General features: G+C 42.3%; 1 protein-coding gene across 2 annotated transcripts in view; it reads left to right on the top strand.

The window, feature by feature from the left end:
• Positions 1-352: 352 nt before the first annotated feature.
• Positions 353-26,744, top strand: part of tmprss9 (transmembrane serine protease 9) — a 38,484-nt gene continuing 12,092 nt past the window's right edge. For both annotated transcript variants that reach the window (XM_060846211.1, XM_060846210.1), the window contains exons 1-8: positions 353-413; positions 7,734-7,924; positions 8,408-8,464; positions 12,242-12,355; positions 18,363-18,528; positions 19,421-19,695; positions 21,935-22,071; positions 26,306-26,552. In XM_060846211.1, coding sequence (XP_060702194.1) covers positions 7,783-7,924; positions 8,408-8,464; positions 12,242-12,355; positions 18,363-18,528; positions 19,421-19,695; positions 21,935-22,071; positions 26,306-26,552 — 1,138 coding nt within the window. In that variant the 5' untranslated portion in view covers positions 353-413; positions 7,734-7,782. The remainder of the gene's footprint in view (positions 414-7,733; positions 7,925-8,407; positions 8,465-12,241; positions 12,356-18,362; positions 18,529-19,420; positions 19,696-21,934; positions 22,072-26,305; positions 26,553-26,744) is intronic.

Raw genomic sequence — 26,744 nt, 5'->3', positions numbered from 1 at the left:
CCCCTCCAGAGAAATTGCGATGGTAAAGTACACATTCGTTCCACGGGCAATGGCCAATCCTTTACACTTTACGCTGTCTCTAAGATGAACTGATTCAGAGCGGGAGTGCGGGTTTCTTCTTGTTTATTAGTTTGAACAAAGATTAACTGTTTCTGTGACACCTGACAAAAACTTAATGATCTCTCAGCTCCACCCCCCGGTTGGGTTTAAAATATAATTCCTGGCACTGAAGTCTGGGCAGTTTGGAATGAGCTCATGTCCGTGACTTAATGAATATGTATGTTAGTGAGCAAATAACAAAGTTATAACTCAGTTAAGCAAGTGTTAGTGAGTTAATTACTCGGGCGTCATTGTGCAGTTTTATCAAGTTCATATTCTGGCTCCTGTTTCTGAAGCTGATACCTACGGAACAGGTTTGAATACTGGAACTTATATTGTTACTAAATTTTTAACTGTGTAAATTTCATTGATTGGGACAATTATTATTCTTTGGATCCTTTAAACTGTAAAGCCAAAGTGTTCACTTCCAAAATGCTAAGATCAAGTTACAAAACATCTTGCAAATGAAAAGTCCATTCATTTTGTCTCTGAATGTTTCATCAAGAGTGCATATCTATGTATCAGATTCAATGTGGGAGAGAGGACTGATACAGTAAAACCTAACAAGGAACCAGGTTAAAGGGTTGGTGATCCCAGTAATCCAGAATTGCATCCCAGTGGTGTGTCAGTTTATTTGGACTATTTATGGTAGAGTTCTAACTCTATTTGTCATTGCAGTTTGGGAACGGAATAGAGGATTGTGAAGAGAGGGGAAGAGGGTGATGAAATGAGAGGGGAAGAAGGTGGGAAAGGAGGGGCAAGACAAGAATTGGGGAAGGGAAAATTGTGACGGCTAAGATTGCGGAGGATGAGAGAATCTTGAAAATTGGTTTAATGTTGCAATGAAAATAAAAGTTTAATTGTCCACAAAAAGAAGCAAAAGATTTTAACGTGGAAAAAGCTGGTTTGACAACAATTGTCACCTCATTTTGAGCTATTCTGTTTCCTTTTTTATTTGTCCAATTTTAATTAACTTCCGACTAAACTTTAAAATTAGAATTTTTTTTTGTCAGTGAATGACCATCCAAAAAAAACAATCAATAATAAACCTTTTTAGATGATTGCAAGATTTAAACGTATTCCTTTCAATATAGAATACATATGTCAACTGTTCATTTGCACCTGATATAGAATATTCCTGTTGTGCACTGTTGCGTACTGTCTCATAAGGCAAAATACATTTGACGAGCAGAGTTATACAATACTTGGCTGGGAGAGTTCTGTGTGTTGGCATCTACATCTAATGTTAGATCAACAAGACAAGCATTGCACATTATAAAGTCGATTTTACACTGATCATGATATACAAGCCAAAGTGCCCAAAGTCGTGCATTGTAGATCTCAAGATCCTGCACTGGGGAGCAATGTGATTTCAATTGGGATCAATAACAATGAGGCTTCATTCCTATTGAGATTGAAGATTTCACACTGTCCTAGACTTACTGTCTCATTGGTACCAAGCCTTTAAACACATTTCAAACCTTTGATACTAAAAATCACATCTTTCTCATAAACAAGGCTCAAAGTTTGAGATTAGTATAGAGATCAGGGGTTACACAGAGAAGGCCGGAAAATAAGATTGAGAAACATATAAGGCATGATCAAAAGGCAGAGCAGTCTCAATGGGCCAAATGATCTAATTCTGTTCCTATATCTTATGGTATAAGTAATGATATTACAGGTTACAAGTGTTTTGTTCTGGAGATCACAACTTGGATACTAACAGCTTCAGTAGCAGAAGGAGGGAAGCCAATTCAAACACATTTAAGTATGATATTAAACATCTTCCCTTTTAGTGTTAAATAAACTTATAAACTGTTCACTTGGCACCCAATGTAGAACATTGTGTTTACTGCACCTTTGCCTAAGTGCAGGCCAATGTTTAGTCATAGTGTAGTATAAACAGAGCAAGACAAGAATATTCTAAATCAGGTACCAAGTAAGCAATTGATGAGTTTATTTCACACAATGAGAGAAGATGTTTAAACAATTCTTAAAAGTACTTTGATCAACCTTTTTCAGCTACTGAAGCTGCTAATAGCCAAGACATAATCTCAGGAACAAGATACTTGTAATCAAAAGCAGGTTATTTGGAGCCTCAGAAACAAGAATGAATTTCAAGTCATTTGGAATTTCTATCAGTATAGCTTGACATAAGGGAATCATAAGCAGAATATAAAGCTTGAGTAGTTCAGTGATGGTATCTCAGCCCTGTCTCCCTCTCACACCCTGCCATTATTTATAATGAACTTGACCTCAGATTAAATCATCATTCCTTACAATCAGAGCAATTTTTTAAAAATGCAGAAATTATCCTGGACTGTGAGGCTATTGTGATATCTGTACCATCAAATAATGCGCTCAGCTGATTCACTGGAGGGTGTAATGATAAGAATCTTTGCATTAGCGGCAAATGACAGGGCTGTATATAAACTGGAGAACAATTTGCTGTGGATTGAACTTTACCTCGTTTTTCATCTGGGACAATAGCTTTGTTGCAGCTTTGAAAAAGAATGCTCACTCAGTCTCTCGGATGCAGATGAGAGAATACTGTTTTGGAGCTTAGATTGTGTCTGTTTCTGTGCTGCTGGAGGCTTGACATTTTAACTCAGGATATTCAAACAAGGAAGTTTCAGGAGAATTGGACGCAGATTTGTCAGCCCACAATGCATACCAGGACTTTAGAAAGGGAGAGGAGATTGGAGTTTACTAGGACTAAGGGAGACAGAGAGGATCACTGTCAGTACAGTAGGCAGGGCGCTAACTTGCCAATGAGATAGCATGGGGGAATCCTACAGGTTCCCTTCTCCTGATCACTCTTCCCTAATCCCGATCCAAAATACACATTTGAGGAAGTTGGGTGAGGGCTTAAAGGCTCAATCTGTGGACTTTCCATAATGAAATAGTTGGAGATGTAGGTATGAATTTTACTGTTCCTGACCTGATGGGGGTGGTGAAAATGTGTTGCTGGAAAAGCGCAGCAGGTCAGGCAGCATCCAAGGAGCAGGAGAATCGATGTTTCGGGCATAAGCCCTTCATCCTGATGAAGGGCTTATGCCCAAAACGTCGATTCTCCTGCTCCTTGGATGCTGCCTGACCTGCTGCGCTTTTCCAGCAACACGTTTTCAGCTCTGATCTCCAGCATCTGCAGACCTCACTTTCTCCTGATGGGGGTGGTGGCAGGAGGGAGTTTTAAAATAGTGGTATCAGGGAAATAATCAGTTCTCCATTGTACAGAGGTGTACAGTCAATTACCAATTTCAAGGCCCCGGTTCAGGTGAATTAAAAGGTGTACCAGTATTTTGCTAATATAGACGAGCAGGAAGCTGGAAGAACACAGCAAGCCAGGCAGCATCAGAAGGTGGAGAAGTCAACGGTTCAGGTGTAATCCTTCTTCAGGTCATTGGCCCAGTCTTGAAGTAGGGTTACACCTGAAACGTTGACTTCTACACCTCTAATTCTGCCTGACTTGCTGTGTTCTTCCAGCCTCCTGCCTGTCTACCTTGGATTCCAGCATCTGCAGTTTTTTTCGTCTGTAACCAAGTAGTTTGCTAACAGCAGACTGGGCTCCCACATCATGGTGAGGCTACCTGCTCTGGAAGCAGCCTTCCTGTAGCAGTTAATGGGAAAGAAGGAGGGAAGACAGCCTCTGCCTCCCTGAAAGATCCTGACTGGAGAGGCCAAACTGCTGGCCCTTCCAAATTTTTGTCTTAGTCTTACCCCTCAATGTCCTAATATGTGGGCGGCACGGTGGCACAGTGGTTAGCACTGCTGCCTCACAGCGCCAGAGACCCGGGTTCAATTTCCGACTCAGGCAACTGACTGTGTGGAGTTTGCACATTCTCCCTGTGTCTGCGTGGGTTTCCTCCGGGTGCTCCGGTTTCCTCCCACAGTCACAAAGATGTGCAGGTCAGATGAATTGGCCATGCTAAATTGCCCGTAGTGTTAGGTAAAAGGGGTAAATGTAGGGGAATCGGTGGGTCGGTGTGGACTGGTTGGGCCGAAGGGCCTGTTTCCACACTGTAGGTATTCTATGATCTTCTATGAATTGCATCACTACACTTGCCCTTACAGGATCAGGTTGGACTAGATGCACCTTGACTGAACTCTACCACAAAGAGGAAAAACTTCCCACTGACTATTTTGTGTTTATTCCCCCTTTAGTGTCTTGTATTTAACATTGGTTTGTTATTCTTTACCAGATCAGTTTCATTCTGGTAGAAGTCCAGCGAATTGATACAACTAACAACAGGCGATGACAGATTCTCCATAATTAGTAGTGACTGCACAGTCTGCTAACCAGCCTCTGAATAAGAAATGAAGAAGCATATGGAAGATAGTTCTCAATTTGACCTGATGCCGTTTATTGTTCTGATGCAGATCTTTCTCAAACATGGAGGATACACGCTGTCCTTGAAAAAATATCCAGGGCAAAATTTCCCCTGTCCTGTGGAGTGTGAATAATGTAGCAAAACATGGGAATACAGAACAAATGTAAAAATCAGAAACTCGATAGTGAGAATTCTTTCCTGATTCTTTTTGTCCCCCTCCAATGGCAACTTAAATGGCAACTTGAGAATCTTGCCGTTGAGCAGTGGCGACCTTATTTTCTTCCATTTACAACTCCATAAGGCCCTGGTTCTCCATGTTAATACACAATGACCAATTGTCACCTCCTTCCCTGAGAAACTACAGGGTGGAATTTCCAACATCAATCAGGCTGGGGAGCTGGTCACCATTGCTCCTTCTCATTTTCTTTTCTAGGGAGGGACTGAATATGGTGGAAAGGGATGCAGGAGCAGTTATGACTGATCCAAGGGCATGAGAGGTGATTGATTTTCCACATAGGAGTGTAGGAAATGCAGACAGCAGGAAGGGGAGTAGTTTGGGTGGATGAGGTGGGTAAGATCCATTCAGTGGATATAACGATGCAACAATGAGAAATTGTTGTCTATGAGTCTTGGTGCAAGACATGTGCAATAGCAGGATTAGTGAGAGGTGGCCCTGTGAGTGTGAGGGTGAGGGAGAAGATGTTGGCACATCTCCATGTGTGGCAACAATTTCCAGAGCCAGAAGTCTGTGCCACAATCAGAATGCTGGCGCTGATTACGGTACATGGAATCTTGAAGCGGCTGTGTGCAGCCTTGCAGCTTCGAGGCAGTGTTGCTCGCTGCTGCTGCAGTTATGGAATGCTTGTCCTGGTCATCATGCAACTGCTTCTTCACAACAACATCTCTGAATCCTCCATGGTCACCATTCTCCTGGACCCTTCCTGTAGCAAATTCCAGCTTTGCTACGTCAAACCCGCTCCCAGACTAACTCTCGTACTACTTCAGTCCTTCAACCTTTTGTTCTGGAACTCAAGGACACCTCAGACTGGTATGCTTCAGCCAGGTCTCATACATCCTGTGCATATGCATGAGATGTATCAAATGGCTTTTGCCTTGCTGTTTTAGTGCACACTCATCAACTCTAGCATTGACTTACAGGCTGCTGACCTCTCTGGCTTACATTGTTTGTAAGCGCAGAGGGGCAGCTTGTCACGATAGGGACCACTAAACTGTCAAAGGAGTTAGGGAAGATCATTGTGTGGCATTGTGCACAGAATGTTTCAGCAGTTCATGCAGCAAACACACAAACACAGCAAGCAAGTGGCATGTTGTGAATGTCAAAGGGGAGTAATCATTAGAAAGGTGAAAAGGGGCTACTGTTGGGAGGTGGATTGCCACAGTCAGTCACAGGACTCAGGCTATTCCAGTCTAGGAGGCTGACCACGAATCAGAGTTTGGGGATACACACACTTGCAATCCAGGGATTAAGCGAAGTTCAGTCCTGCAGGTCAAGTGCCTGCCTATCCTGGCACTACAGGTAAGTTTGTCAGTGAGCTTTGGAGACATCAGTCTGGGGCAGTGCCAATTTTCCCTGCATTGAGAAAAAGGGAGAGACTGAATATGATGGAAAGGAATGCAGGAGCAGTTATTAGTGATTCAAGGGCAGGAGAGGTAATTGATTTTCCACATAAAGTGTAGGAAATGCAGAAGGCAGGAAGGGCAGTAGTTTGGGAAGATGAGGTGGGTAAGACCCATTCAGTGGATATAACAATGCAATAGTGAGAATTGTTATCTATGAACCTTGGTGCAAGACAGTAGTAGGGTTAGTGAGAGATGGCCCTGAGAGTGTGAGGGTGAGGGAGAAGATGTTGGCACACACTCTTACAGAGCACAGAAGATCATTGGCCTTCTTCCTGCCCTGTTGGGGAAGGTTTGGGACAAAACATGGACCTGGATTGTAATTTTAGCCTGGGCTGGTTTGTTCCAGTGATGGAGACTCCTGTAGCAGAAAAACAACAGCCCTCCTAGCCACCATCCTGTCCATGAAGATCTCCAAGACCCTGTCTTCAAAATGGGAAGTGAACTTTCCTATCCCTTTAGCAGTGCCCCTGATAACAGTGAAGCACTGCACTGTGAGAGGCCACTCTTGGCTTGTAGCATCTGATGTGCAGCTGGACCTTAATATAACACCAGGGACGTGAAAGCAAGGAGATCCTGGCAGTGATGAACACTTCTGCCTTTCCAACTTCACAATTCCCCAAGAAAAGCCCCCAAAACCCTGGATTAATGAAGTGAAGAGAGGAAGATTGCAAAAGAAGAATGCCTCTTAGCAATGGCAAATAAGGCACCATGAATCTCAATCTTAAAACATTTTAACAGAAAATGGCAGAATTTTACCCTTAGTACCCCAACATCTGGAAATGCAATTTCTGATGGATCAGCTGCACCTGATCTTTGATATTAAATTTCTCATTTGCATCAGATTATATTTAATATGCAATTTGTATGCCTATTTTACAAACGTCTCTGTTCAGTGGCCATTGGTGGCTCAGTGGTTAGCACTGCTGCCTTACAGTATTAAGGACCCAGGTTTGATTCCACCCCCAGATATACGTGTTGTGTGGAGTTTGCACATTCTCCCTGTGTCTGCATGGGTTTCCTCAACGTTCTCTGCTTTCCTACCACAGTCCAACAATGTTCAGGTTAGGTGGATTAGCCATGGGAAATGTGTGTGTGTGTGTGTGTGTGTGGGGGGGGGGGGGGGGGGGTGGGTGGGGGGGGGGATGGTGAGAGTGGGATGTCCTTCGGAGGGTTGGTGTGGACTTGATGGACCAAATGGCCTGTTTCCACATTGTAGGGATTCTATGATTATCATCTCAGGAAACTGTAATCCAGGAAGAATCAAATCTCAAGGATTGTGTCCCAGTGAGAGTCAGCACTTTCAGGAGAGCAAGGAAGAGATTCAAGCTTTTATAAAACAAGCAAAAAAAATGTCAAACTTGACTGGTCACTTTTTGATCAAGTATGTGCACCTCTTCGAAATATCTCTGAACCCCTTCAATCTAGAAGTATATCTAGATGCATCTTAATTCTTTTTATACCATCCATCTTTATGTCCATACCCAGTAATTTACCCAACAATCTTCTTAGCTTTAAGGTTAAAGAGGTCTGTCTGTCTCTTCTTCTCTCTGCCATCCTTATTTTGAATTTGCAACCTTTGGATTTGGACATTTCAACATAATGATCAACTTGCCTAATTTGTCAATCCCCCAAACCAATCTTGCATTGTCCTTTAATGTACAGGTGGTTTATTTTAGAGAATAACTGTTAATTGGTACTGTTGGTGCAAACCATGGAACCCACCAAAGAAGTGGACCAACCACCAATAACAGAACTGAAGACAGGATTCAGGAACACTCTTCACTTGAAGATATCCCTTACTGTGATGTCCTTGTGTCTTATCATAGCTGCCATTATCCTGGGAGTTTATTTTGGTAAGTCAAACAAAATGCTATTTTCTGAAGGTCATTGTAAAGTTCAGTTCATTGTTTTCTTACTAACTAGCCCCCTGCCCACTTCATTTCCATTTAGTGTTAAGTTCCTGACTAATTTGATGTTTTTGCCTATATTTCTCCCAGCTAAACTCACCCAAGGGGCTAGTCATCTATGAGCAACCGGGGGGGGTTATCAGATGGTAATTCACCATTGGGAGCCTCAGTATGTTCTTGTCCAACATCTGCACATATTCTTGTTCCTTCCAATCATTGGGAAAACACACTTCTCATTGGCTATTCATAACCTAAGCCACAGTGTTGCAGTTCTCATTGATATTCTGATTGAAAAGAGCATGAACCAAAGATTGAATGTTGGATTTCCCTGCTTTGTACTGGCTGTACACAAAAATAGGCAATGAATTTAGTAACTGAGCCCACTTCCAATGCATATCTGCTGTATTCATCTATTTTTCCTTATTACAGGAATATATGGAGCTCAAAAACAAATCCCCTCCCAGCCACACCTGGCCATGAAAGCTAGTAAGTACAACTTCTTTTCATTCAATCCTCAGATTGTTGAACCACATGACTCCTATAAATGCTTGATTACCACAGCATCATGTAGGGCAGCATAGGTGGCATGGTGGTTTGGTGGTGAGCATTACTGCCTCACAGCACCAGGGACATGGGTTTGATCCCAGCCTCGGGCAACTGTCTGTGTGGAGTTTGCACATTCTACCCATGTCTACGTGGGCTTCCTCTGGGTGCTCTGATTTTTCTCACAAAATCAAAGATGTGCAGGTCAGGTGAATTGGCAATGCTAAATTGCCCATCATGTAAGATGCATTAGACGGGGGTAAATATAAAGTAGGGGAATGGGTCTCGGTGTGCTAATCATCAGAGGGTCAATGTGGACTTGTTGAGCCTATTTCAATACTGTAGGGAATCTAATATAATCTAAAATGTCCTGAGGAACTGTAGGTTAGCCTTTGTGAATGGGGCTTTAGAATTTGGTGCTTGGCTGAATATACCAATGGCACACCCATTCCTGTTAAAAACCTATTACAGTATTGGAACGCAAGCAAACAGAGATTGCACTGTGAGGGCTGACCAAGGATTACTCAAGGGAATCTCTCTCATCTGCTCAACTACTGATTGTCTTTATAACTGTAACAATAATTGTTTTCATGAAGTTTAATTCTTCTTACTTAAAACATCTACCTTTAAAACAGTAACTACTTGCATTAAGGCCATTACAAGTGATGACTGCGGATGCTGGAGGTTAGAGTCGAGAGTGTGGTGCTGGAAAAGCACAATAGGCCATGCGGCATCCGAGGAGCAGGAGAATTGACATTTCGGACAAAAGCCCTTCATCAGGATTCCTGATGAAGAGCTTTTGCCTGAAATGTCGATTCTCCTGCTCCTCGGGTGCTGCGTGACCTGCTGTGCTTTTCCAGCACCACACTCTCTCCCATTACAAGGTTGTCAATTATAGAGGTTAAAGTATCAGTTTACTTCAAGCAGGAAGTGGATCACAGTTTTAGCATTCCTGTAAATTCCATAATTTTCAGGATCACGTGGTTATTGCAGAACAGATTGAATAACAATTATTAAAAGAGCATATAATGGAAATATGGAATGATTGCAGCAGAAATTAGTGCCATGATTTATGCAAATGTGAATGGTTCAGCTGTTGTTACAGAATTCAGCAGCTTCCAGAATAATCTGAGTTGTATGAAAATATGAAAAACTGGCACATTTTTAAAAATACTGTATATTTTAAAGGTATTTCTGAAATTAAGAATTTACCTTAGCATCTGAAATTCAGTGCCCCAATTCAGTGTTTTTAATGCTCAAATAACCATTTTAACTTGTGGTTAAGATGACTGTACTTTTCCTTCCTTTTCTTGGTCTTGCTGGGATGCTTGTCTGGGAATTGCTCAGTCCTGGTCCTTCCGTGCCCTGGGACCATGAGCAGGAAGAGCCTGGTGCTGAGGTGCTCAGAATCCTTGATCAGATATAAGGTCTGGTACCAACTAATTTGGTCAGGTAGACAGAGTCATGGAGTCATAGAGATGTACAGCATGGAAACAGACCTTTTGGTCCATCTGTCCATGCCAAACCGTTATCCCAATCTGATCTAGTCCCATTTGACAGCATCTGGCCCATATCCCTCAAAATCCTTCTATTCATATACCCATTCAGATGCCTTTTAAATGTTATAAGTGTACCAGTCTCCACCACTTCCTCTGGCAACTCATTCCATACACGTACCACTCTATGTGTGAAAACCATTCCTCCTTAGGTCCTTTTAAATCTTTCCTCTCTCACCTTAAAACTATTCCCTTCGGTTTTGGACTCTCCTTCCCTGGAGAAAATACATTGGCTATTTACCTTATCCATCCCCTCACAACTTTACAAACCTCTCTACAAGGTTACCCTCACCCTCCAACTCTCCAGGGAAAGTAGTCTCAACCCCTTCAACAACAGCAACATCCTTGTAAACCTTTTTGAACCTGTTCAAGTTTCACAGATCTTTCCTATAGGCAGGACATGAGTACGGGATATTAGGGAGTAACACAAGGGGCTCTGTGAGCAGGATCCTGTGGGGGGAAATTTGTTTGTGCTTTTAACAAGTGATAATTGCGCAGGTATAGCGGACATAGATCAATGCCACACCCCACAAACCTCCAACCCTGGTGTCTTACATTTGTTTGGGATGCACAGCTGTTGTGTTCAGAGTGCATGTAAGACATTCGCCAGCCATCTTTATAAAAATTCGCTCATAAGAAAGTGGAGGTGAGCTTCTATCCCAAGTCGGAGTGGGCAACTGGTGCTGGCCCAGACAGCGATGGTCCCATCCCGCGAGCGAAAGGACAGCATGTGTCTTACAGATCATTCCTGATGGGCTGGGTTCTCACTGTGTGATGAGGTGACACAAAGCCAAGTCAGTTGCAGCACAGAACAGTCATGTCCTTTAACTTGGATTTATTCTGGAATGTAGTCACTGTTGCAATGTGGGGGGAACACAGCAGCCAATTTGCACACAGCCAGCTCCCACAAGCAGCAGTGTGTGATCACCAGCCGATTCCAGTTGCAGTTGTATAAGACTCTGGTGTGGCTGCATCTGGAGTATTGTGTGCAGTTTTGGTCGCCATACTATCGGAAGGATGCGGAGGCACTGGAACCGGTGCAGAGGAGGTTTACCAGGATGTTGCCTGGTATGGTAGGAAGATCGTATGAGGAAAGGCTGAGGCACTTGGGGCTGTTTTCATTGGAGAAAAGAAGGTTTGGGGTGACTTGATAGAGGTGTACAAGATGATTCGGGGTTTAGATAGGGTTGACCATGAGAACCTTTTTCCACATATGGAGTCAGATATTACGAGGGGGCATACCTTTTAATTAAGGGGTGGTAGGTATAGGACAGATGTTAGGGGTAGTTTCTTTACTCAGCGAATCGTGAGTTCATGGAATGCCCTACCAGTAGCAGTGATGGACTCTCCCTCTTTCTGGGCATTTAAACGGGCATTGGATAGGTATATGGAGGAAAGTGGGCTAGTGTAGGTTAGGTGGGCTTGGATCGGTGCAACATCGAGGGCTGAAGGGCCTGTACTGCGCTGTATTTTTCTATGTTCTATGTTATATGTTAAAATATTTTGATTCAGGAAACTGTGGATACTTCAATTTGATACCCCTTCCAAGCTCTCGACAGTAAACAATTTTACAACTAAGAGTCTGTCCAGAATGAACATGATCACAAGGCCAATACCCTCCTCATATGTTTGTTTGTTCTTTTTTTTAATCTAGTCCCTGTGCTGCCTAAAGACCTGTTTCTGTATATTCTCAGTCCTGATGAGTAAACGGGTATTCTGCCCTGGGAGGTGGGTATTCTGTCCTGGGAGGTGGGTATTCTGCCCTGGGAGATGGGTATTTGTCCTGGGAGGTGGATATTCTGCCCTGGGAGGTGGGTATTCTGTCCTGGGAGGTGGGTATTCTGCCCTGGGAGATGGGTATTTGTCCTGGGAGGTGGATATTCTGCCCTGGGAGGTGGGTATTCTGTCCTGGGAGGTGGGTATCTTTGGCAAGATCAGGATTTGTAGCCTCCTTCTTAATTGCTCTTGAATTGAATGACTTGCTAGGGTAGGGGGAAATTGTGAGCCAATCACATTGCTGTAGATTTGGAGTCACATGTAGACCAGACCAGCTAAGGATTACCGAAAGGACTTTCATGAACCAAATATGTTTTTACAGTAATCGAGATAGTTTCATGGTTGCCATTAAGTACAATGTACTAATGTCTTGTCCTTTGTAATACAGCAAGCTGCTCTGCTGGGAATTACATGTGCAAGAATGGCCAGTGTCTTACAAAATCCAATCCGGAATGTGACAAGACAAATGATTGCTTGGACCAGTCAGATGAGTCAGAGTGTGGTAAGTTTTAATTGAAGGTCATGTTCATTTAGAGACCATCCAATACAGATGTTAACATTTTAAAAAATGCTGATCCAATAAACAGTCTGTTGCTTTCACCTGATATCCATTCTTTTACTCATTAATTCTTACCTGTGTAATAAGCCAACAAAATGCACAGAGTGTATTGATCCCAGATTTAAATGGTGGCTGAGACACTATTCTTTGATCCTTCAGCGTTCTTTACTCCCTGTAGGAAGTTTGTTTTGACTTCAGGCTACACACTGACCCTATCTTTCTCTTTCAAAAACTACGTGCTTTTTGTTATATGTTGTGGATCATATGTAACTGTCAAGATTTAGGAGTTACCCATTTTCTTGGGATGCTTTAGCCAACTGACAAGCTACTGTAATTAAGTTATGTGGAAGACTGTCAGATTCAGGTTCCAGTCTGAGATACTCCTGCTTGCTTTTGCCCTCCTAACAATTCCACTTAAACAGCAGCTCCTGGGGAGATCCAAGATGGCGGCGACCCAGCAAGTCTGAGTCTATAGTGCTTCTCCCAAGACTTGGACAAAGAGGGCCACCCGCCTCTACCACACTTACCAAATCATTTAAAGTAGTTTCTACTTAATGTAATTAGTTGCTCTGTAATAAATTTGGGTACTCACTGTTAACTTTAGCTTTGTATTATATTTGAATTTTCTTTATTCTATTGTGGGGTGCCTGGGACAAGGGTGGGGCACTGGTTGGGAGAGAATATGATGGGCTTTTGGAAAGGAAGTGAAGCCCCCAGGAACAAAGGGGAAAATCTCTGTTTAAATATGTTTTATAATTTTTAAATTTAGAAATAGTTTTTTATTATATTGATGTGAGTGTATTAAAAAACCTCTATTTTTGTGAATTTTATATGTTCTATGCTCGGGATGTTTTGGATAGGGTTTCTTCTCCCGAGGGGTCTCGGACTTACCCAGATGATTATGGTTAATCAGTCGATTAAATGATGCACCTGGAATGTCAAGGGGAGTAATTCACCAATCAAAAGGAAGAAAATATTATCAAACCTCGAGAAAGAAAGGGTTGATATAGCTCTCCTACAGGAAACACATTTATTGGATAAAGAACACTTGAAATTACGACAGGGTGGATTTGATCAGGCCTTCTTTTCCTCCTTCAGCTCAAAAAGTAGGGGAGTTGTCATCCTTATTTGGAGAATCTCCCTTTCAAAATCCTACATCAGATAAAAGACTAATCTGGACGATATATTCTAATTAAAGTCCTTGTAAATGGAGAGGAATATGGGATCTTAAATCTGGCTCATCCTTTTAAATTTATAATGGAAGCCTTCTCCAAATTGATGGCTCTCGGTGCTTGTCAAACAATTATAGGGGGAGACTTTAATTGTATTATGGACCCGGAAATAGATAGGATTCCCAAGAGTACTGCGAGAGTATCCCCCAGATCCAGACAATTGGTGGATTTGAACGAAGAATTAGGACTAGTAGATGTGTGGAGATGCCTTCATCCACAGTGCAGAGATTTTTCTTTTTACTCCAATCCACATAAATGTCACACCAGAATTGATATGTTTTTTGTCCCCTCGATTTTTTAAAATTCCATATCAACCTGTAAAATAGGTAGTATAACAATTTCTGATCACGCTGCCTTATATATGGAAATCAGGGCGAGGAACAATGAGACATCCCCCCGGCATTGGCGTATGGATTCCTTCCAGCTGAAGGATAGTAAATTTGTAAAGTACTTCTCTCAAGAATTTAAAACTTTTTTAGAAATTAATTCAGGTACGGCTAGCAACCCATCAATGATGTGGGAGACCATCAAGGCTTATGCGTGAGGTTTGATCATCTCCTACTCAGCGACCCAGAAAAAATTAAAGGGAGAACAACAGCGTCTGCTTGAAGCTCACTTAAAAGCAGCTGAAACAGCATACGCTGATAGACCTTCTATTATCAAATTACAAAGGATTACGGCCCTTAGGACAGCCCTGAACACCACGCTTACCCAAACTGCTAAGAGGGAAATATTATTTGCAAAACAAAGGTTATATGAATTTGGCGATAAACCTGGTAGATACTTAGCATTTCTCACAAAGATAAAAAAGGCCCCTCAAACTATCACGTCTGTCAAGGAAAGTGCGGGTACTCTGACTCATGATCATAAAAGGATTAATGCAATCTTTAGAAAATTTCATTCTGACTTATATAAATCGCAGGATTGCGAAGATAGAGCTAGGAGGATGCAGTCATTTTTAAAAAACTTGACCTTTCCGGACCTAACCCTGGAACAGGTATCGGTCCTGAAAGTTCCCCTAACGCAATCAGGCAACTCCAGAGAGGTAAGGCACCTGGCCCAGATGGCTTTCAAGCTGAATTCTACAAAGAATTTACAGGAATACTGGCTGGCCCACTTATGGACATGTATAACTACACATGCAGTCAGGGCTGTCTCCTGCCTTTGCTGAAAGAAGCGAATATCTCTCTTATTCTCAAAAAAAAGGACCCAGGAGATTGCGCGTCATACAGACCAATATCCTTGCTAAATGTAGATTGTAAAATTCTTTTTAAAACATTAGCATTGAGGCTAGAAAGGGTATTGCTACACATCATAAAGGAGGATCAGACAGGATTTATCAAGGGCCGTAGATCATCCAATAATGTTAGAAGGGTTTTTAATGTGATTCAAGCCAGCCATCAGGGAAAAATACCAGGAGTAGTAGGCTTATTAGACACGGAAAAGGCACTTGACAGGGTTGAATGGTCATATTTGTTTTACACATTGGAAAAGTTTAGCATTAGAAAGGTGTTTGCCAAATGGGTCTCAACACAGTATAATGATCCCAAAGCAGTTATGATCATCAATGGATTAGGTTCGGATAGCTTCAGTGTGGGTAGGGGTTGCCATCAGGGATGTCCTTTCTCACCATTGCTATTTACGCTAATAATCGAGCCACCAGCAGAAGCTATACGGGCTGACCCTAATATAACGGCCCCGAGGATTGTACAGGTAAACATAAAATGACCCTTTATGCAGATGATGTTCTATTCCTCAGTAATCCCCTGATGTCCGTGCCTCGCTTAATCCAAGTTATTAATACATTTAGTGTATTCTCAGGCTATAAAATTAATTTTTCAAAATTGGAGGCTATGCCAATGGGCGGCCTCACTAATATATCCCACCTATCGGACAGATCCCACTTTCCCTGTCGGTGGTCCCTGGAGGGCTTCTTATATTTAGGCATTTTTATCACCCCAGCATTTGGCCAGCTATACAGGACTAACTTTGTGCATTTACTGGAGAGGATAAGGCAGGACCTCCAGCGATGGGGAGACCTTCCAATTTCCTGGTTAGGCAGAATAGCACTAATTAAAATGAATATCCTGCCCCGTCTCCTATGAGAATGCTTCCGGTGATGCTGCGAGGTTGGCACTACGCAAATTGTATGGCTGGCTGGCCCCTTGTTAGCCTGAGGAAGCTATAGCTTCCATAGTCAAGGGGAGGACTGGATTTCCCAGATTTTAGGAAATATCAGTTAAGTTCCCTATTAAGCTACATAGCTGATTGGGTCTTGTCTGATCCACAATCAATCTGGCTGGACATCGAGGCTTCTCAAGTAAAATGCCCACTTATTAACCTCTTATTTTCAGACAAGAGGAAAATCATCATGGATCACTGTAAAAATCCTATAATACTAAATACAATTAAAGCTTGGAATATAATGTGGCAAAATGAGGGCAATTCACATAAAACATCCCCTTATACTCTGGTAGTGGGGGTATAGGGGTTTCAACCGGGGCTTACAGATGCCACTTTCAAACTCTGGAGATCCAGGGGTATCTCCTGTTTCGGGGATCTGTTTAAGGAAGGGGTCCTGATGTCTTTTGAACAGCTGCATCAGAAATTTGGATTACCTAACAGTGATCTCTTTGGATACTTCCAAATTCAAGATTACATACAGAAGAAGACTACACTATTAGATAGTCTTTATAAATCAGACAGAGAATATAGAGTGTTATGGCCAATGGGGGACCTTTGGGTCAGCACTCTTTATCATTTAATACATGATGAAGTATCAGAAGATATGGACAATCTGCTTAAAACATGGGATCAGGATTTGGGACTGGAAATTTCTATAGAAATGTGGAATGACATTTGGGAAAGTGCCAGAAAAATCTCCATTGGCAACAGAACTCAGGCCATTCAGTTGAAGATACTTCACAGGGCCCATATAGCACCGGACCGATTGACAAAATTTAAGGCAGGAGCATCTCCAATGTGTCCCAAATGGAAAATAGAGGTGGGCACTCTTGTACATTGCCTATGGACCTGTCATAACATCCGTAGATATTGGATTAAAGTACCAAATGCTCTGACAGAAATCTTGGGAACGGAAATTAGAGTGGATCCAGTATCTCTCCTTTTGGGCTTTTTGAGCTTACTTTCCCTGGATGTGCACGGGAAGAGATTATTTTCCATTCTTTCTTTCTGTGCAAGGAAAAATGTTTTGGTAAACTGGGTGGCTGAGGGCCCTCCTGGACTTTTGAATTGGCACAGAATAATCATGGAATATATTCCCCTTGACTTCCTTACAAACATGATGCACCAAAAAACCGAATTATTCCATAAAATATGGCAGCCCTTCTTGAATTACACAAATACAGATATTTCAGCCATTCTAACAAGGGCTTTTATCTAATTGAAATAGCGACCCTGGCTGGTCCGGGGTCCCTTGGGAGAGGAACCCCGCACGGATTTTGTTACGATCTGATGTTAATGCATTCCGAGCATATACTTTGCTACTCAATTTCTGTGTTATCTGTCATTTATTTTTCTTTCCTTGAGTAATGTAAGAGATTTAATCATACACTCTGGTTAGTTATAGGTTAGATTAGCAGTTAGTTGAGTTTTGTCTTTTTTTTCTTGATATCTCTTTTTTGTTTGATAGATTTTGGTTATTATTTATTTAAGATTTAATTGTATATCAATGTTTATTCTTGGGGTGTTTTTTTATTTGTAAACTTGCAAAAACATGTTAAATTTTCAATTAAAATATCTATTGAAAAAAACAGCAGCTCCTTCCACTCGCTAATCTCTTAGTTCAGTCGTGCGAAGATTAGGTACAGCGTAAAGCTCTCTCTGCACTGTTGTAATGATGCAGGTCCTTGGACTCCTCCACCGGCCCCACTCGACCGAGGACATGCAGGTCCTTGGACTCCTCCACCGGTCCCACTCCACCGAGGACATGCAGGTCCTTGGACTCTTCCACCGGTCCCACTCCACCGAGGACATGCAGGTCCTTGGACTCCTCCACCGGCAAAACATAACAACACAACGGTTGGAGGAAGACCGCCTCATCTTCCGCCTGGGAACCCTCCAACCACAAGGGATGAACTCAGATTTCTCCAGTTTCCTCATTTCCCCTCCCCCCACCTTGTCTCAGTCGGTTCCCTCAACTTAGCACCGCCCTCCTAACCTGCAATCTTCTTCCTAACCTCTCCGCCCCCACCCCACTCCGGCCTATCACCCTCACCTTGACCTCCTTCCACCTATCACATCTCCACCGCCCCTCCCCCAAGTCCCTCCTCCCTACTTTTTATCTTAGCCTGCCTGGCACACTCTCCTCATTCCTGATGAAGGACTTATGCCTGAAACATCGAATTTCCTGTTCCTTGGATGCTGCCTGACCTGCTGTGCTTTAACCAGCAACACATGTTCAACTGTTGTAATGAACTCCAGCAGTCAGGTACATCACAGAGCTAAATGGACGTTAAAGATCATGCATTGTACATTCACTGAGATTTCTGTTGGCTGAGATCTGGATGGAGTGAGCTTATTAGTTCCGAATAAGTTCGGTGCCTGAGACCACACTGGCCAAACTGGGAATCCATGTGACACACAAGGGACATCTAATCTGTCATTATCAAAAGAACACTCAGGGTAAAACTATCTAATTCAACTGTTGTACCTCAATGATGTTTGGTCATGAAGATCTTTTATGTTTTCTTTTACAGACTGTGGTACCCCCTTGATATCGAACAGAATTGTTGGGGGCAACGAAGCTGCCTTTGGGGAAATTCCATGGCAAGTCAGTCTACATATAGTTGGCATTGGCTATGAATGTGGGGCCACAGTTGTGGGAAGCACATGGCTGATCTCGGCAGCTCATTGTTTTATGAGGTGAGCGGCGTCCTTTGGACTGATCACCGTTGATTGATTTAGACACACATCCAAGTCGGTGAGACCCAATCATTCTAGTCTGGTTCTTTTGACTAATATCTCAAATGGTACTTTGAGGCTTTGAGCTCAATGTTTAGCTGATAAAGTTCTCTGGTAATAGACCCATAACAGGTCATTCTGGAGTCTAATCCTGATCTGTATATTACTGAGCCAGAGACTAAGTTTTGATGAAAGTTCAAGAACCAAAAATGTTAGCTCTGTTTCTCCCCACGGATGTTGCTTGACTTACTGAAGTCTTCTCACACTTTTTGTTTCAGATTTCCAACATCCACGGTATTTCACATTAGTATGAGCAGTTAGAGAGTTTCTGGTTTTAATCACAGTGCCTGCTGATCTCAGCCAGCTGGCAGTAGAAACTGTAAATGGTCTCCATGCCTTGTGCTATTGGGAAGAAATTTGGAATTTATATTAAATGAAATTAATTACTGAGGGTAACTATACCTTGTGGGTGTCAGGATGCAAAACTCTAACCCAGTGCAAATAAATATCCAAGATATTGTCTTCCAGGGATAGTCAGTGAATGTCAGCACCCAGGAAACTGTACCACAGTGAGAGACAGCACCCAGGACACTGTACTTTATGGGTGTTAGGATCCAAATCTTTACCCATTGGGTGTCGGCACCCAGGAATCTGTAGGCCAGTAGGTGTCAGCACCCAGGGATCTGTCACCCAGTGGGAATTGACAGCCAGTAAATTGTACCTCAGTTGTTGGCAATCAACATTTACACAACCATAAGCCATTGACAGTCACTGACCTCAGAAGAATAATAAATCCTGTGATAAATCAGTAATGCAGACACAAGAATCATCTTTCTGTTTCGGTTCTTTGCAGCTTTGAATATCCAGATGATTGGGAGGCAGTCCTTGGAACTATCTACAGAAACGGTGAAGGTTCTACAACAGTAAAAAAGAAACTGAAGAGGATCATTATTCATCCATTATTTGACCCATCTATTTTTAACTATGATGTGGTTCTGCTGGAGTTAACTACTTCGATATCATTCTCCAGATTAATCCAGCCTGCGTGTTTACCATCTCCTGTTCATAACTTCCACGCAGGAAAGAACTGCACCATCTCAGGATGGGGAGCTCTGAATGAAAACAATGGTGTGGAGATAATTTATTTATAAAACTGTTCTTTTTTGTTCTTCAAAGAAAAATTCTAAAATTGCTAATGACCCTCAACCTTTCAGACCCCTTCAGGTGATCTTCCCGAAATCAGATATGGGTTGCGATATTGTTCAGTTGACCTTCAAAGTAGACATGCAATCAACTGTCCCTTGACTTGTACATGTGAAAGTTCCTTTCCTCCTTTGCTTCGACAGGAACTTAGCATATGGTGGATCTATTGTGCAGGGAGCTGGTTCTGTCCAACTGCAGTGTTGCCCTCTGAAATTGTTCATAATTTGCTGAGCTCCTTTTTTAATGTTGATACATTATACATTTTGCAACAATAGGAACTCCCCTTAATCATGACACTCATTAAGATGTATAATTGAATGATGCTTGTGCCACTCATTGGCAGATACAATAATAACTAACAAGGCACAACATCGTGTGACAAAGTCTGATCCTGACATGACGTTGGACTGTCAAGTTACCTTTTATCCGTCCAGACAAGTGGGCATTGCTGGCTGGGCCATCATTTGTTGCCCTTGAAAATATGGTCATGAACTGCCTTCTTGAACTGGTGAGGTCCATTTGCTACATCCAGTGTTGATAGAAAGGGTATCCCAGAATTTTGACCCAGCAATACTGAAGGAATGCTGATATTGTTCCAAGTCAGGATGGTGAGAAGCTTGGAGGGGAACTTGTAGATGGTAGTGTTCCCATGTATCAACTGCCCTTGTCCTTCTAGATGGTAATAGTCATGGCTTCAAAGAGTCTTGGTGAATTTCAGCAGTGTATCCTGTAGATGGCACACACTGTTGGCACTGTGCTTTAAGGGTGGAAGGATTGAATATTTGTGGATGTGGTGCCAATCAAGTTCATCCTGGATGGTGACAAGCTGCTTCACTGTTGAAGGTGCACCGACCAATGCAAGGGTTGACTATTTCATCATTTTCCTGATTTGTGTCTTGTCTAGTGGACAGGTTCTAACTCTGCTCCAGTTTCTGAAGTTGTTTGTTGGACTAAGGAGGGGATCTCACTCTCTCTCGGAACAGCCTACTCATTGTCCATTGGTGCTGCTTGCCAGCTGTCATCACTCAGTGTCATAACTGAAAGAATTCTATCACTATTTAAATGGGGCAGATCTTCACGGAATCCAGTTGGTCACTGCATTCAACAGACCTTGCCTATTCAGTAACAACTCACAATCTACTTAAAAATCTTTTTTTTTGCAAGAAGTAAATTCCCAATTGCAGTTTACAACTCCCAGTTTCCTTCCCTCATCTTTTGTCTGAATTAATCGAATTTTGGAAGGTTATGTCAGGGCGCCTGAAATGTTCTAAAACCCTGAGGTGACACCATCCTTTATTTTCCTTGTGTGCTGTTGTTTTCCTAATTGTTGTCCTCGGCTTTTGTTAATTTTAGCGAAGTCCTGTTCTCTACTTTAGTACTAGTTTCCTTGGTATGTATATCATTCTCTAGCTCAGCTCTGATAATTGAATCAAAGCAGTTATTTGGAATTAAAGCTATTTCTTTATTTTCATTTATAATCTAAATTTTAAGAGGCCTGCGTTAATTTTAACCACCACTTTTTTCAAATATAATTGCAAATATTTATTTGTGGCCAATTGGGCGGCACGGTGGCACAGTGGTTAGCACTGCTGCCTCACAGCGCCAGGGACCTAGGTTCAATTCCCGCCTCAGGCGACTGACTGTGTGGAGTTTGCACGTTCTCCCCGTGTCTGCGTGGGTTTCCTCCGGGTGCTCCGGTTTCCTCACACAGTCACAAAGATGTGCAGGTCAGGTGAATTGGCCATGCTAAATTGCCCGTAGTGTTAAGTAAGGGGTATATGTAGGGGTATGGGTGGGTTGTGCTTCGGCGGGTCGGTGTGGACTAGTTGGGCCAATGGGCCTGTTTCCACACTGTAAATAATCTAATCTAATTTAAAAGTCTCTGTGACATATTCCTACCTAATTGAGAAAATTAAGTGGCCCCTCTATGGTAACAAACACTGAAGTTTGGATTTTGTGGCCCAGAGCTTTGACTAGCTTCCAGCACATGATATAGAACATTGTGTCAATGAACTGCATTGATCATAGAAGCAGTGTTCCAAGTTCTGGTACAGGCATCAAATGTCATACTGTACACCAGCAGAATTCCTAGCCTTTAACCTCCTCAGATTTTGTTGATGATGCCTCAGAGTTGACCCTTTGCTCTTTCTTATTTCTGTCACAGTTTCTTTACCCAACATTCTACAAAAAGCTACTGTTCAGATATTCAATCAAAGTGAATGTGTCAAACTCTACAGTGAGCCAGTGACGCCGCAAATGATCTGTGCTGGATTTTTAAATGGCCAAGCGGATTCCTGTCAGGTCAGTATTGTGGCCCAGTTCAACAGATTTTCTCCCAAAGTCTGCTCCCAATCCAAAAGTAATTCATTTTTGTCAAGCCGCTGTAATTGTTGATCGAGGAGACTTTGCAGGGCAATAGTTTGTGCCCTTATGTCTAAACGAGAAGCTTCTGGTTTGATCCCACTTCAAGACTCAGTGGGAGTTGTGTTCGTAATGTGGCCAGACAATTCTGTCAATTCAATCTGTGAATCCTCCTAATATATCTGACAATAGGCGGTTAGAACAGGAGAGATTCCTGGTCAATTATAGTTCAGAAGGTAATAACTACTCACTACAGTGCTTTTGTTAAAACAATCATGGGCCAGCATTAATCAAATGGAAGTCTACGGTTGCCACCACCGTCTTAGGATATCGGACCTGAATAGAGTTGTTTTTATTTTCACATGTGAATTTATTAAACTAACACAGACCTCAGAATGAGTTGGATCAAAAATTGCCTTTAACCTTTGAGGCCAGGAGCTGAATCTAGCCCAGGTTGCCATGATGAACATTTCTCTCTGGTTGCAATAGTCCTGACATGATGAAAGGTTGAGTGTTATTTGCAATACATGTGTAACCAGCAACAAAATCCCATTTGTACAGATTTATAAACCAGTCTGATTTGTTTACCATTTCAATGTCATCACATTCATTTATTTTGGCAAGTACTGTAATATATCTTGCATCAGGTCCCTCCTAACATCCTTCCCCCCTTACTATCCTGCCACATTCACATCTTCTCACCCTTACCACTAATGGTCCTCTGCTATTATTTCCCCTCCTCCCCCACTACCATTTGCCTTCTCCCATCATTCATCCTCCTCCACCATCAATCGTTCCCTCCTGTCACCCTTTTATTTCCAGTCTTCCCTGTTACTCAGTGGGTAGCAATCTTGTCTCGGAGTCAGAAAGTTGTGGATTCACAAAATGTTTTTAAAACGCTGACAGTTTTGCAGTGAGTGCCGTACTGTCGAGATACCATCTTTCAGGTGAGACATTAAGCTGCAGCCCTGTTTGTCCTCTTGTGTGCAAAAGATCCACTGGCATTAATTTAGAGCAGAAGACAACTTGCCTGATGTTTCTCCCTCCAAAGTGCATTTTAAAAATAGATTGTCTGGTCTTTATTATATCGTTGTTTATCAGAGCTTGTTCTGTTCATACTGACATTTCCTACATTACAATGTTGATCACGGTTTAAAAGTACTTCATTGGCTTTACGACATCCTGGAATTGGAATGGGGATGCTCTATAAATATAGTGTTTTCTTTCACCTTTCCATCTCCTCCTTCTGACTATTTCTCAGCTATCTGAATTAGTTTCAAACCAAAGGGTGATTTTACTGTAGATGAATGATAGTTTAAAATGGATTACTTTAATACAGTGACTCTGTTTTCAATTACAGTGGCTCAGGGGTTAGCATTGCTGCCTCACAGCACTAGAGTCCTGGGTTCAATTCCACTCTTGGGTGACTGTCTGTGTGGAGTTTGCACATTTTCCTCAGGTCTGTGTGGGTTTCCTCCGGCTGATCTGGTTTACTCTCACAGTCCAAAGATGTGCAGGTGAGGTGGATTGGTCATGGTAAATTGTCCAGGAAAGTGCAGACATGGTGGATTAGCCATGGTAAATGCAGGGTTATGGGGATGAGGTAGGGGGTGAGTCTGGGTGGAATCCTTAATGAAGGGGCAGTATGGCCCTGATGGGCTAAATGGCCTGCTTCCACACTGCATGGAATTCTATGTTATATATCTCTTCATTCCCTATTTTAATTTTTATTGACAGTGATAGAAATGATGATCCGATATCACACTTTATCCTAGCTCACGATTGCCCTTGCAATCTCTTATCTGACATGATTGAGCTATAATCAGTTGTTATTTCTTTGAAATAAAAAGAATTCTCTTAAAAACTGTCTTTTGCAATAACATATTGAAAGCTTCAAACACACCTGGCGAAAATATGGTTCTTGGAAGTAGATAGTTCATGTATGACTCCTTTGTTTAAGTTGCCTTCACTGTGTGTGTGTATTTGTCATGCCCCAATGTCATTCATCCATGGCATTTTTTATTCAAGGTCTATTCCCTTGTTCACTTTAAAACCTTGTTGATACAACTGGTCTCATGCTTATTTATTCATATTTGTTTCTGATTCATGTATCCTGTAAAAGTTTGAAATATAAAAATGGAGAAGACAAAGAAGGCGGCTTGCATTTGTGGAGATACTGCCAGTCAGTTTCCGTCCAAGTGAAGAACATTTGTCTCATTCTGACATGCCTCACTCTCAGAAATGTATTTATCTTTGGATTATTTTTTTGCTGAGGTAGTCGGGGAAGGACACATGTATCTGTGACTTTAGCAGATTCAGTAGAAGTTGTTGAATTTTGAATCCAGCAGGTATGATTTTGCTGCGTTAAACACGTAGAATTAGCGCCCAGAAGAAAGGTTGAGGCAAAGCAGCTCAGTCCTGTCTAAAGTCACCAATGTTTGTAGGCAGTACAGATTATGCCAGGAGGTGGCGCCGTGAAGCTTAGTTTTCAACGTGATGTTAATTGAAAACGAGATGAGGGTAAGCCTCTGCAATTGCTGAGTTCAATGGTGTTAGAAGATCCTTATCACTTCTTATTGAAAGGTTATTGAAGTAAATTTGTAAGGTTTTGAACAATTTGTTGTTTGCCATTTTGTACACTTGATCTACGAACTATTCCCAGTGGCATCAACTTCCCTTCATTTGTGTCAAATGAATGATGCTGTTAGCTTTGTAACAGTGAGCTCCTGATCTTCTACCACATGCCTCTCTATATTCCTTATTCTTACCCATTTTCCTAGAACTCCTTCTCTCACTGGATAATGGATATTGTTCAATAATCAATCTCATCTTGAAACATTCAAATAGATGTCGAGAAGCTTTCTTCCTTAATCTTTGGTTGCCTGACTCTCCTGAAAATTCGGTGTACTGATAGGGGTTATTATAGAGTCATAGAGATGTACAGCACAGAAACAGATCCTTCAGTCCAATTCGTCCATGCCGACCAGCTATCCTAAATTAATCTAGTCCCATCTGCCAGTATTTGGCCCATTTCCCTCTCAGCCCTTCCATTCATATATTCATCCAGATGTCTCTTAAATGTTGTTATTGTACCAGCCTCCACCACTTTCTCTGGCAGCTCATTCCATACATGCACTACCCGCTGCATGGAAAAAGTTGCCCCTTAGGTCCTGTTTATATCTTTCCCCTCTCACCTTAAATCAATGCCATCTAGGTTTGGACTCCCCTACCCTGGGAAAAGGACCTTGCCTATTCACCCTATTCATGCTCCTCATGATTTTATAAACCTCTCTGAAGTCACCTTTCAGCTTCTAATATTCCAGGAAAAACAACCCCACCATATTCAGCATCTTGCTATAGCTGAAACCCTCCAACCCTGGCAACATGCTTACAAATTTTTCTGCACCCTTTCAAGTTTCATAACATTTTTCCTATGGGAGGGAGACCTGAATTGAATGCAGTATTCCAAAAGTGGCCTAATCAATGTTCTATACAGCTACAACATGACCTCCCAACTCCTATACTCAGTGCACTGACCAATAAAGGCTTGTGTTCCAAATACCTCATTCAGAATCCTGTCTACCTGTGACTCCATTATGTTGGCTGCTTACCTCACTTATATCTTACCAGCAACTCTGCTTCATAGATACTGACAACTTCACCAAAAGAGGAAGAGGGGTTGCTGACTGAGTCATTGAAGGTTTGGGGTGGGGGGAGGTGTTGGAAGAAGAGTTGGCGTGTGCGTGTGAAGGGGAGAGTAATGTTGGGAGGTTTGGTGTACGTGCAGGGTGGGATGTACAGGGATTGATTACAATGTAGCTGTGAGAATTGTTGGAGGGAAGGACATAATTGAGTTTGCTTAGACTAGGAAATATAGACAACCTGCCTGAAACCTATGAGTTCAAAGAATAACAATACTGTCATGAAGTTCTTTAAAATGTAGATTTTCACATTTATAAGATGTACTGTATGTTGATTGATAAAATGTGAATCTTATTGATTATTGATGGACTGTTACTATGCTGCTTTGTTTCTGTTCCATTTTTGCTGGTGTCTGAGATTACTTTAATTTTTTAGGTTTTAAAATTGGGGGGTGGTGGGGTGGTGAGCCGGGGCTAACATTGGAAAATTAAGGAGGTGTAATGATTCCTGGAACTGTGTTTCCTTCTGTCAGGGTGATTCTGGTGGACCATTGGTTTGTGAGGAGTCACCAGGCAAATGGTTCCTGGCTGGTATCATGAGCTGGGGAGAAGGCTGTGCCCAACCAAACAAACCTGGTGGCTACACACGAGTGACCGCAATCCGAGACTGGATCCAGAGCACAATGTTCCAGACCAACGTAATTACTGCTCCGGGAGAGAGCAATACAGAACAGACAGCTTCAGTACATACAAGCACTGTTGCCCCTAAAGCAATAGCAGGTGGGTGTTCCGAGAGTGTGTGTGTGTGTGTGTGTGTGTGTTGCTTAACAGTGTGTGAAGATCAGGTTACTACGAGGAATTAAGGGCTACGGGGAGAATGCGGGTAAGTGGAATTGAAATACCCATCAGCCATGATTGAATGGCGGAGTGGACTCGATGGGCCGAATGGCCTTACTTCCATTCCTATGTCTT

This window comes from Hemiscyllium ocellatum, chromosome 28 (genome assembly GCF_020745735.1).
Source record: "Hemiscyllium ocellatum isolate sHemOce1 chromosome 28, sHemOce1.pat.X.cur, whole genome shotgun sequence".
NCBI lineage: Eukaryota > Metazoa > Chordata > Chondrichthyes > Orectolobiformes > Hemiscylliidae > Hemiscyllium > Hemiscyllium ocellatum.
Note: the sequence above shows the minus strand (reverse complement) of the source record. Positions and strands in the feature narration are given on the sequence as shown.